At 35.5% G+C, this 12,024-nt stretch overlaps 1 protein-coding gene across 2 annotated transcripts in view; it reads left to right on the forward strand.

Annotated features, from left to right (window-relative positions):
- The window catches only part of Slc35f5 (solute carrier family 35 member F5), a 29,574-nt gene extending 18,950 nt beyond the window's left edge, over positions 1 to 10,624 (forward strand). For both annotated transcript variants that reach the window (XM_042685202.1, XM_042685201.1), the window contains exons 11-16: positions 111 to 215; positions 2,412 to 2,571; positions 4,194 to 4,284; positions 7,410 to 7,564; positions 8,595 to 8,688; positions 9,781 to 10,624. In XM_042685202.1, coding sequence (XP_042541136.1) covers positions 111 to 215; positions 2,412 to 2,571; positions 4,194 to 4,284; positions 7,410 to 7,564; positions 8,595 to 8,670 — 587 coding nt within the window. In that variant the 3' untranslated portion in view covers positions 8,671 to 8,688; positions 9,781 to 10,624. The remainder of the gene's footprint in view (positions 1 to 110; positions 216 to 2,411; positions 2,572 to 4,193; positions 4,285 to 7,409; positions 7,565 to 8,594; positions 8,689 to 9,780) is intronic.
- Positions 10,625 to 12,024: the final 1,400 nt, after the last annotated feature.

Consider the following 12,024-nt stretch of genomic DNA (forward strand, 5'->3'; position numbering starts at 1 on the left):
CATCTTCATGTACTTGTATTTGGAATTAGTATCTCATACATGATTAGATTTTCAGTAAGTACATTTCAAATTATTTAATAAATGGATACTTTATATCATTATATCATTAGGTTCCATTTGGTCCCTGGCTGGAGCCATGTTGTATGCTGTTTATATTGTTATGATTAAGAGAAAAGTAGACAGAGAAGATAAATTGGATATTCCAATGTTTTTTGGTAAGAATATGTTTTAACTTGTGAGGCTGTTTCCTTTCAAGTCATAGTTTTGTTTTTGTGGTTTGGAGGCATTAGGAAAGCTTTTCCTCCATGTGTATGATTTTCTCAACAACAGAAACTTCTTTTGAAGGTTATAAAGTTCATTCTCAATGCTTTTGTCTTATGTTGTCCTGTATTAGTGTGTGAGTGTGTGTGTGCATGCATGCGTGCGCACATATTGCCTTAAGACAAGATCAATGTCTTAATCAATGTCTTCATCTGGTGAGCCAGAGAGATTCTGTAATTGTTAGAATTATGCTACTCCAAGCATGAGAGTTTGCTGTGTTACACATTTTGCTTCTGCTGAATCATTGGAAGCATGGGATTGAGAAAACTGCCCCCCCCACCCCACCCCGCAACATGATACATATTTATTTTCACTAAAATTTGTGGGCCATGTACAGGCTTTCCATTGGTACATTATCATTTAAGTCTCATTCTTTTATAACATAGATTTTCAAATTACCCAAATACGTTTTTCTGGCATCAATTCTTAGGACTAAACAAATAAAACATATGATTTGATTTTTCAAATTTTTTTTTTTTTGCCTAAAATCAACTTAGGAACTTGGAATAGATGTAGAATAGCAAACAACTGGCTTATTGACAAGGTATTCAACATCTGTCCGAACATAAATAAAAAAGGCTGTGAAGGGAGTGCAGAGAGCAGCTGACAGAGCCTCACCAGACCTGAAATCTCTGTTCTGGCATCTTTTATCAAGTACTCATCTGGTAAATGAGACATTAACTGAGCTGAGTGGCTTCCAAAGTCTGACTTAGGGATTGTGGAGAGTCACAGGAAGGCTAGAGGAGGTAGAGTTGCAGGAGGTTTTAGAATCCTTTATTGTTTCCACCAGAATGTTCTTTGGTGGGCTTTTTATATTACATTTAAATCATTTAAAGTCAGTGTAAATACTTAAACCTAGTGGATTAACAAAAATAAGATATTTGAAAAGCAATCATTTAAGCTCCCTTTAAATACAGTATTCAAGAATAAATATTTGAAAAAAGACAATTCTAATGCTATCTTTTAGGGTCATAGAACATTCCATTTGGAGTATCTTTTCCATGTTTTACCGTGAACCGCTATTTTGGTTTCCCTCTTAAGACCTAATGAGGCACCCTAAATACTGGCTTACTGTTTAGATGATGTATTTAGGTGAAGTAGAATATATATATATATATATTCAAAATTTTTTAAAGAAGAGCTCTATAGTTACTTACATGGATCTTCTAGCAGATCTGTGACATTTAATTATATAGAAATGCAGTAAAATTATACTATAATATTATCTTTTTTGTTATATCTTTACCTTACCTGTTTATAACCATATGTAACTTATTATCTATAAGAATTATAGCCAATGCCCATGTAACTGTAACTCCTCTGTACAGTATGTTCACAAATAAAATTAAATTAAAAAAAAAAAGTAAATAGAAAAAAAAAAAGAATTATAGCCAACTTTACTAAGTACCTTGTATGTTTTAGTCACTGTTTTTATAAATACTTAGTTTAATCTTACCTGTAACCTAATTAGGTAATATTTTATATTTATAGAATGGAGAGGTTCTGTATTTTACATAATGTTCACAGTACCTGTAAAGCAGCCCTGGGGTTGGAACCCAAGGCAGACTGCAGAGCACAGTATAGTCTCTTACAAGTTATCAGTCTGTACTTAGTGCCTATGTTGAATAGATGTTTGTGTATATGTTCTCTCTCCAACTGCCTTAGGCACTCTGAAGAATTTGATCTTTAGAACTTTCCTACAGTATTCCTATTCCTAGTATAGCACAGCCTCTTTCTCTGGGATCAGAGAACAAACCATCTAATTCCTCCTAAGTAATTTAGGCTGAATCCATAATTACATACCTACCAGTTAATTCTTTAAATTACTGACTTTGTTTTAAACGATTTATTCCATAGTAGTTTGCCCCCATACAGTGTGGATAATGGAACCTAAAAGTCAAAGATTCCATTTTTGATGCTGTTTTTCTATTGTTGAACTGTTGGTAAGACTAACTTCAAGCAGTGGAAGTTCCAGTGAAGGAAACCTGGTAACTTTGTACGAAATGTAATGTTTCTAGTTAATAGAGTTAGAACTGAGAAAGATTTGAAATAAGCCACAATTTTAACTTTGATGTCTTGTACATTATTAGGTTTTGTGGGCCTGTTTAATCTGCTGCTGTTATGGCCAGGTTTCTTTTTACTTCATTATACTGGATTTGAGGACTTTGAGTTTCCCAATAAAGTAGTATTAATGTGCATTATCATTAATGGCCTTATTGGAACAGTTCTCTCAGAGTTCCTGTGGTTGTGGTATGTATATTTATTCTCTTATGATTTATTGATTATTGATATTTGGATAGTTTGTATTTCTCTTTCTCATGTCTTTTGATGTCCCATCCTGTACCTCTCACTTCCACATGTACACACACATAACAAATATATTAACTACCTCAAGTAAGCACTTTGTTTTTTAACTCCTGAGTACCCAGTGTAAAGGTAGAAATCACAAGACCCTATCTGAAGACCAAACTAAGCAAAAGAACTGAGAGTATGTCTCAGGTAGAGGGAGCTCAAAAATGTCTGTTGAATAAATGAATGAACACACATACATGTATGTCTGAATTTCAGTATTCTAAATTTGTGAACATCTTTTAATATATTAATCTTTATAAAGGGCTTTCTGTATTTTTCTATAATTCTTTATTTTTATTTTATTTTATTTTTATCAGTCGTGGGGCCTACACTCTAGGCCTGGGCACTGTCCCTCAGCTCTTCAGCTCAAGGCTAGTTCTCTACCACTTGAGCCACAGTGCCACTTCTGGATTTTTCTGCTTACGTGGTGCTGAGGAATCAAACCCAGGGCCTCATGCATGCAAGGCAAGCACTCTACTACTGAGCCACCTTCCCAGCTCTTTACTATAATGTTTTCCTTCAACTAAAAAAATATTACCTTTGGAGTCATATACAAAGTTATAGCAACACTGATAGTGTTAAACATAAAATGAGTAGGGCACTAGTGGCTCACACCTGTAATCCTAGCAACTCAGAAGGCTGAGATCTGAATATCATGGTTCAAAGCCAGCCTGGGCAGGAAAGTCTGTTATCTCTAATTAACCACCAGAAAACTCAAGTAACACTGTCGAAGTGGTAGAGCGCTAGGCTTGAGCAAAAAAGAGCTCAGGGACAGCACCCAGGCCTCGAGTTCAAGCCCTACGATTGACATAAACAAACAAATAAAATGAAGTGCTTAAACTTGGTTAGGATAGATACTAAAAAATGGAAATAAATAAGGAAATATTCTTCAAAATATTTAGTTCTGTCTTTACTATGCTAAGCTAAATGAAAACAAAAAATGTACTATTTTCATGATGATGAAGTGCTGTAACATTATGTTAACTTATCACTTAAAGTTTGTGTGTAAGATATTAATCTACAGTTTTATTGATACTTTTTCTTTGTTAGCCAAGTAGCACTTTGAAACCTTAATACTTCTGCTCAACTTTTAATTTTTTTTTTGGTCATGGGACTTGAACTCTGGGCCTGGGCGCTGTCCCAGAGCTCTTCGGTTCAAGGCTAGCACTTTACAACTTGAGCCACTGCACCACTTCCTGTTTTCTGAGTGGTTAATTAGAGATAAGAGTCTCATGGACTTTCCTGCCTGGCTGGCTTTGAACTGTGATCCTCACATCTCAGCCTCTGAATAGCTAGAATTACAGGTGTGAGCCACCACCTTACTTCAAACTTTTTTATACTTATATACTTGTATTTTGACATTTGAAGCTAAACTTTGGAATCATCTTAACTATTGTTTTTGTGTCTTGGCCCATCTTTTTTTTATATTTGGTTTTCTTGAGTCTTTAATATAGAATTGGAACTCAGTATTGAATAATATAGAAAATTATGCCTCCTTTCTCCTTTCTCTCTCTTTTTAGGGGCTGCTTTCTTACCTCCTCATTGATAGGCACACTTGCACTAAGCCTCACAATACCTCTGTCTATAATAGCAGACATGTGTATGCAAAAGGTAAGGCAAACTATTTGTTAGATACTTCAGGTATAGCTTTAAAACAGACATAATGAAGATTATACAAATAATTTACAAATAAATAATCCTTAATGCCTCATTTCCAGATCTCTAGAGTACAGAAATGTAAAAAGTACTAAAAAGGTACATAATCTGCACTTGTAGGTTAAGGGAAGTATCTTCTATGTTGTTCTTGATAGTGTTTGCTTGTTTTCCATATGTCTGATGTGGGTCATTGTGTGGAACATGTGATATATTTTGCCACAAAATGGTAATATTTTCACATCTCTGATAAGTTCAGACATTCCTTATCATTATGCTAATACTACTGTATTGGCCTAATTATCTGTAAATCTAGTGATAAATGCTGTCACTGAAAACACTGCAAAAAAGAGAATCTGAAGTTCTCCTGAAGCAGTCCAGAAGAGAGCAGTTTCTTCATCCTAGAGGCAGTAAAGAGTGGTTCCTTTGCCTAATGCTGAAGATGGAGTAGAGCACTTGCCATGCAGTCAGTATTTGTAAGCTTTATACTTGTTAGAATTAGGCAGTAAAGTATATATGTGTATATGGTCTGAAAATTGGAAGAGGAAAATACTTGAAAACTCAAAGGTTTATAATAGATACAACTAATAGTCTTACTTTTTAAAGCAGTTTTAGGTCTTTGTTCAGTTTTAAGGATAAAGGCAAAATACACTCCATAGGGTGCATCCTACTTATTTAAAAACAATTCTTGGCCAAGCACTTGTGGCTCATGCTTGTAATCCTAGCTTCTCAGGAGGCGTAGTCTTGAGATTTTGGATCAAAGCCAACCTGTGCAGAAAAGTCCACAAGACTTCGTCTCTACTTAACCAACAAAAAGCTAGGTTGGAGAAAGGGCTCAAAGTGATAGAGCTCTAGCTGAGCAAACAGAGCAAGTTCAGAGCCCCTAAAGTTAAACCTGGTACTGGAAAAAATATGTGCTGCTGTGTCTCGACTATTAAATTAAATATACTGACTGGTAAGCATTTCAAGAGGAAAAAAATTATGATTTGTCATTAACTTGATACCTTATTTTATCTTTTTTCTTTTCCTTTTTGTTTGGTGTTAGTTTTGAGCTTGAACTCAGGGTTTTGTTGGATGCATTGCGCTTTTTTGCACAAAGATAGAGCTTTTTTGCTTTACCATTTGAGCCACAGCTCCATGTCCAGCCTTTTGGTGGTTAATTGAAGATAAGAGTCCCACAGATTTTCCTGCCCGGGCTAGCTTTGAATCTCGATCCTCAGATCTCAGCTTTCTTAATAGGTAGGCTCACAGGTGTGAGTCACTGACAATCAGCAGTCCCATTCTCCTGACTAAAACAGTCACTAATAGGATAATATGTTTCCAGTCTTGCCCACGACTCTTAAGATTTTTTTGCCTCTCTTTTTAACTCTCAAAGAGGGAAAAAACTTTTTCTTTCCCTTAAAAGATAGATGTATACTATACTATGCTATTTCATCCTTTTTTTTTTTTTTCCTCTGCCTGTTCTAGGGCTTGCACTATGGATACTGGGCACTTGTCCCTGAGCTTCTTTTGCTCAAGACTAGAGCTCTATCACTTGAGCCACAGCGCCACTTTCAGCTTTTTTTTTAAATTTATTTTTACTTATTTAGAATTTTAAAATATAACAATGAAATCCCCCTCCATATAACTCACATAAGCTAATATACTTTTTTTCAAATTCTTTATTGTGATTAAGTGATTACATAATTTCCCAAATTTCACAGTATTGTGGGATAGTGATGTTTAGTTAAAGTCACAAACACATTCTAACTTTCATGGGCAAATTGCCTACCACGGTCTATAACATTTATGAGTTCTATGAGCTTTGCAATACAGTTATTTCTTCCACATTGGGTGATATGTACATTTTTTCCCAGCTTTTTTTTTGAGTAGTTTATTGGAGATAATCTCACGGACTTTCTGGCCTGGGCTGGCTTTGAACCGCAATCCTCAGATCTGAGCCTTCTGAGTAGCTAGGATTACAGGCATGAGCCACTGACACCCAGCTCATCCTTTTTTTATGTATGTGTGCTTGGTCTCCTCAGGGCATGGGCACTGTCTCTGAACTTTTTTGTTCAAGGTTAGTGCTCTATCACTTGAACCACAGCTCCACTTCTGACTTTTTGGTGGAGATAAGAGTCTCAGAGACTTTCCTGCTTGAGCTGGCTTTGAACCACGATCCTTAGATCTCAGGCTCCTGAGTATTTAGAATTACAGATATGAACCACCAGTACCTGGAACATTTAAAAGTTTTGATAGATGAATGTACCAGAATCAAGAAATCCACTTGAGGGCTGGGAAGGTGGCTCAGCGGTAGAGAGCTTGCCTTGCATGCTCGAGGCCCTGGGTTCGATTCCTCAGCACCACATAAGCAAAAAGAAAAAAGCCGGAGGTGGTGCTGTAGCTCAAGTGGTAGAGCTCTAGCCTTGAGCTGAAGAGCTGAGGGACAGCACCCAGGCCCAGAGTTCAGGCCTCACGACCGGACCCCAAAAAAAAAAAAAAAAAAAAAGAAATCCACTTGAGAATAGTTAATAACCACAAAGGAGGAAATTTTTGGCAATGCAGTGTGCACAACAAGACTTCATTGTAGATATCACTACTTTTAATGTGCTAGACCTAATAAATGCTAAATATGCCTTTTTGACTTCTCTTTAGCACATTTTCCAAGCAAAAAGTATTGTTGTTGATATTTAGGCGAATGGAATTTTAAGATAAAATTGTACCTCCTTGTGTTTAATAATAATACACATTGAGCTGGGAAGGTGGCTCAGTGGTAGAGCGCTTGCCTTGCATGCCTGAGGCCCTGGGTTCAATTCCTCAGCACCACATAAGCAAAAAGAAAAAAGCCGGAAGTGGCGCTGTGGCTCAAGTGGTAGAGTGCTAGCCTTGAGTTGAAGAGCTGAGGGACAGTGCCCAGGCCCAGAGTTCAGGCCCCACAACTGGACCCCCCCCCCACAAAAAAAATAATACGCATAATAATGTCAGTGTTAAGTGTTAACATCTTGGTGTTTTAACATATTCCTGCTAGTTTTGATAGTTATAAAACTTAAAGGGGAAAATTGCTTTAATGATTGTCTTGAGAATTTTTATTTTTTTGTTTTTAGGTGCAGTTTTCTTGGTTATTTTTTGCAGGAGCTATCCCTGTATTTTTTTCATTTTTTATTGTAACTCTCCTATGTCATTATAATAATTGGGACCCTGTGATGGTAGGAATCAGAAGAGTTTTTGCCTTTATATGCAGGAAACATCGAATTCAGAGGTAAGCTTAGTTCCATATAGTTTTGTTTTTTTTTAATGATGTTTGTCAAGTAAACAGAGAATCATATGCTTTTAGGGATTTCTGTGAGGATTTATAGAACCAATTATGATTTATTTGTGTTGGTACAGAGAAAAACAATATGTTTAGATTCGTTGAGTGATACTCTTTTCATTGCTAATATTAGAAAAAAGGGTCATGATTCACAGGTAAAAGAAAAGGCTTACTGTTTTCTATAATGAATTTCAATATAAAAGCCTTCACTGGTTTGAATACATTTAATAATAAATATCCTAGTGTTGCATCAGATTTTCTCTTTTAAGTGTCTTTTTCTAGGGTATGTTAATTGTATAAAATGTTTTCATTATGACATCTACATACATGAATATAATGTACTTTGCTCTAAGTCACCACATCTATATTATTCTTCTTTTCATCAGTTTTTAGTGGATTTCATTTAGCTATTTATGTGTGTGTATATACTTCTATCATAGTTACCTTCTATCAGCCTCTCCTATCCTCCTGCTGGTTCTTCTCCCAAGCAGTCCTCTTTTTGCAATCATGGCATATTATATTATTATTATTATTATATCCAGATTATGAGCAAAAACGTGGTATTTGTCTTTCTGATTGTGGCTTCTTGATGAATCCCATAACAACCATTTTCCTACAAATGATATATTTTTCTCTTCTTTATTGATGAATTGTGCCTTTGTTTTTTTGTTCCACTTTTTAAAATCCATCATTGATTTAATTATTGTGTACTTGAAATTATTCTATAGCTTGATTTTTTTTGTTTCTTTCTTTTTTTTTTATGATCGTGGGTCCTGAACTCTGGGCCTGGACCCTGTCCCTCAGCTTTTAAGCTCCAGGCTAGAGAGCTCTACCATTTGAGGCACAGCGCCACTTCTGGCTTTTTCTGCTTATGTGGTGCTGAGGAATAGAACCTAGGGCCTCATGCATGCAAGACAAGCTGAGCCACCTTCCCAGCCCTAAAGCTTTTTTTAAACTGTTACTTTTTTTCCCCCTCAAGAGTTCCAGAAGACAGTGAACAGTGTGAGAGTCTCATTCCTATGCATGGAGTTTCACAGGAGGATGGAGCCAGTTAGCTGTTGTCCATAGTCCAGGTTTGTATGTGAGCCTGCATCAGTGTTGTATAACATTCTTATTCTTGTAAAATTCAAACACTGAATTGATTATCCATAAGTGGTTGTTCAAGAGCTGTATAGCCAAAAGGCCATGTAGCCTCTGGAGTCAGACCTCCCTGGGTTACAATTCTCTGGTTTCATCTGTGCTGGCTGGGAGAGCCTTGATTCTTAACCTATTTATTTCTCAGTTTTCTTACTTGTGAAATGTCATTGCCATAGAACTAAACTCATAATTTATTAGAAGTATTAAACATTTCAAAATATGTACTGTAGTGCCTGACTCTGAAAGTATTATTTTTGTTCATGCTACAGCTCATCATTTTACTTAATGATATACTGTAGAAATTTTTTTCCTCTGGTTATAATGTTTTAGCATATCCAGTCTTCTCTGTCTCTGTCTCTCTCTGTCTCTCTCTCTCTCTTTCACTGATTATATATTGATTGTTTGGGGGGGGGGTTAGTTTTTTTTATACTCCTTGTATATTCTGATTTTAGTTCCTTGTCAGCTGTATAACTGACAAAGATCTTTTCCTATTCTGTTGACTGTCCTTTAGCTTTGTGACAGTGTCCCTTCTTGTGCAGAAGCTTTTTAGCATAATATGATCCTATATATCAATTCTTTATCCTATTTTCGGAGCTTCTTAAATTCTATATGGGTATGAACTTCCCATGCCATTAAGTTGTAATGTTTTCCCTGCTTCTTCCTGTAATATTTTCAAGGTTTCAAGTTTTATGTTAAGGCTTTTCATCCATTTTGAGTTGATGTTGGTGAGAGATAGGGGTCCAACTTCAGTCTTCTTTCTGTGGACATTGCTTCTCCAATACCATTTGTTGAAGAGGTGATCCTTGGTGTACAATTTTTAAGTGGTATTGGTATCAGCCTTTGACATTGCTATGGAACCTCTATCCTGAGTTCTTAACACCTCAATTTCAAGAATATAGTTATTAATAATATACAGTGTCATATGTGTTCAAATTGGCATAATTAGCTGTTTAAAAACATAAGCTCTAGAAAATTAAAATGATAAAAATTATAATGAATACTCTGTTCTTTTGCCTTTTATTTTTTAGCCTGATGATGGAACATTATACAGCGAAGAGACAATCTGGCAAGATTTTATAGAAAAATGTTTCAGTGCCTAGTCTGAAAAATAACAGTTTCAGTTCTTTGAAACTCTAAAATATATTTTCCTCATGTCTGTTTTCTTCATTTTCATAATGAAGTACTTTGCTATGTAGCTATGAACATATCACTACAGTTATGGGAAGTTCCAGTCCACAGTCCATTGAAATGACCAACCTGCCTTACATATCTCAAGGAATTCAGTTGATGAAATGATTTAAACTAATCAAGGAATAAAATCCTAATGTTTGAAAGACTTTATTTTCACATACTTGTTAAATGTTGGACTATATTATGTTTCAAGGAAATCATGTAAGTGTGTAGATCAGTATTTCTGACAGGCAAAAAAATACTCAAATAAGCTGCCTGTATTAGGTACGGATTACAGTTTATGTTTTGTAGAATATTGCAAAATAACTACACAGAAAAAAATGTTTTAACTTGAGTAACACTGTCTTCATGGAGATTTGCTGGATTTTTAAAGAAAATAAATATTTGAGAAAAGATGTGGTACCTTACACTACATATACTGTATTATCCTTTAATAGCATTAGGTGCCTTGTATTTTAAAAATGTAATAAACCATGACAAATTTTTAAAGTGGATGTATGAAAAATGATGTATTTCTAAAGACTGTATTGCTGTAAGTTTAATTGATAAAGCTCTGTTTAACTTAGAGTTTTAAAGAAATATTCTCTTCAATTAAGAAATTTTCATAATGGAATGATTTAAATTGAAGTGAAAAAGAGTATTATTAAAATAAAATGTTTATATATGTATTTGTGTATTAAACATATATCAAGTAATTTTGTATTTTTTCCACATATAAATGTGTCAAATTACTGTTGAATGCTTCTTCTTTAAATAATTTTAGTTTTCTCAAGTAATTTTTTAATAGAGTATCATAAAACCAAAGAAGGGATTCTATTAAAAAATACATTTGAGCCAGGTTCTGGTGGCTCATACCTACAATCTTAGCTATTCAGGAGGCTGAGATCTGATGATCGCAGCTTGAAGCCAGCCCAGACTGGAAAGGCCATGGGACTTCATCTCCAGTAAACTACTCAAAAAAGGCAGTGCTGGGGTTCAAATGGTAGAGTGCTAACCTTGAGTAGAAGCAGCTGAGGAACAGCGCCCAGGCCCTGAGTTCGAGCCCCAGGACCAGACGGCACTAAAAGATTTTTTTTTAATTTTTCCTGTACCAAGATTAAATTAGGTATTAAATATTTGTAATGTGACTCCTAAATTTGGGTCTTGTGTGTATCTGGTGGTACCTGTGCCCCTGGACGTCACAGGACCCACTGGCTTTGAATTAATCATGATCCATCCCCTTTTCAAGTTTGGTGAGGAGAGTCGTCTTACAGAGTTATTAGTGAATCTGAGTTTTAAATTTTTTCTCTGTGAGGCTCTGCTGCAGTTTATTTTGTTCACATTCTTCAAGTTGCTTTGGTGTTAACTATAAGTCTAAAATGAAGTTTAGCCATCTTTATATTATATTGATTTTAAAAACTCCTTAATGGCATTAAAATTTTAAAACATTCTCATTTAGTGCCACCAATAGTGTGTTTGTATGTATGTGTGCACACACGTGTACGCAGATCTTGGACCTTGAACTCAGAATTTGACACTGTCCCCGAGTTTTTTTGCTCAAAGCTGGAATTCTACCACTTGAACCACAGCTTCACCTCTGGCTTTTTGCTGGTTAATTGGAGATAAGAGTCTCATGGACTTTCCTGCCCAAGCTGGCTTTGAACCACAATCTTCTGATCTCAGTCTCCTGAGTAGGATTATAGGTATAAGCCACCAACACTCAGCTCACCAGTATTTTTTTTCTTTTTATTATTTATAAAGGTGATATACAGAGAGATTATTGTTTCATAAGACAGGTAATGAGGACATTTCTTTTTGGACAATGCCTTTATTCTCTCCTAATTTTCCCTTCCAACTTGTGTAGTCCATTTTCAACATCACCAGTAATTTTCAAGCTATTATACTTTTGACCTGGTCACCTTGGCAGTGTAAAGTTATATAAAGAAGAGAACTCCTCAGGAAATTTCTATTAGAAAGGACTTAGCATTTCAATTACTCGGAGATTAGTTTTGGTTGAAGTTTATTACCTCAATGTTTCTAGTTTTCTGTGTTTGCTGTTTGACAGTTCACAAAGATCTTTCACAATTTACAGAGTGAAGTGA

This window comes from Dipodomys spectabilis, unplaced genomic scaffold, assembly GCF_019054845.1.
Source record: "Dipodomys spectabilis isolate Male_0828 unplaced genomic scaffold, ASM1905484v1 ptg000094l, whole genome shotgun sequence".
Taxonomy (NCBI): Eukaryota; Metazoa; Chordata; class Mammalia; order Rodentia; family Heteromyidae; genus Dipodomys; species Dipodomys spectabilis.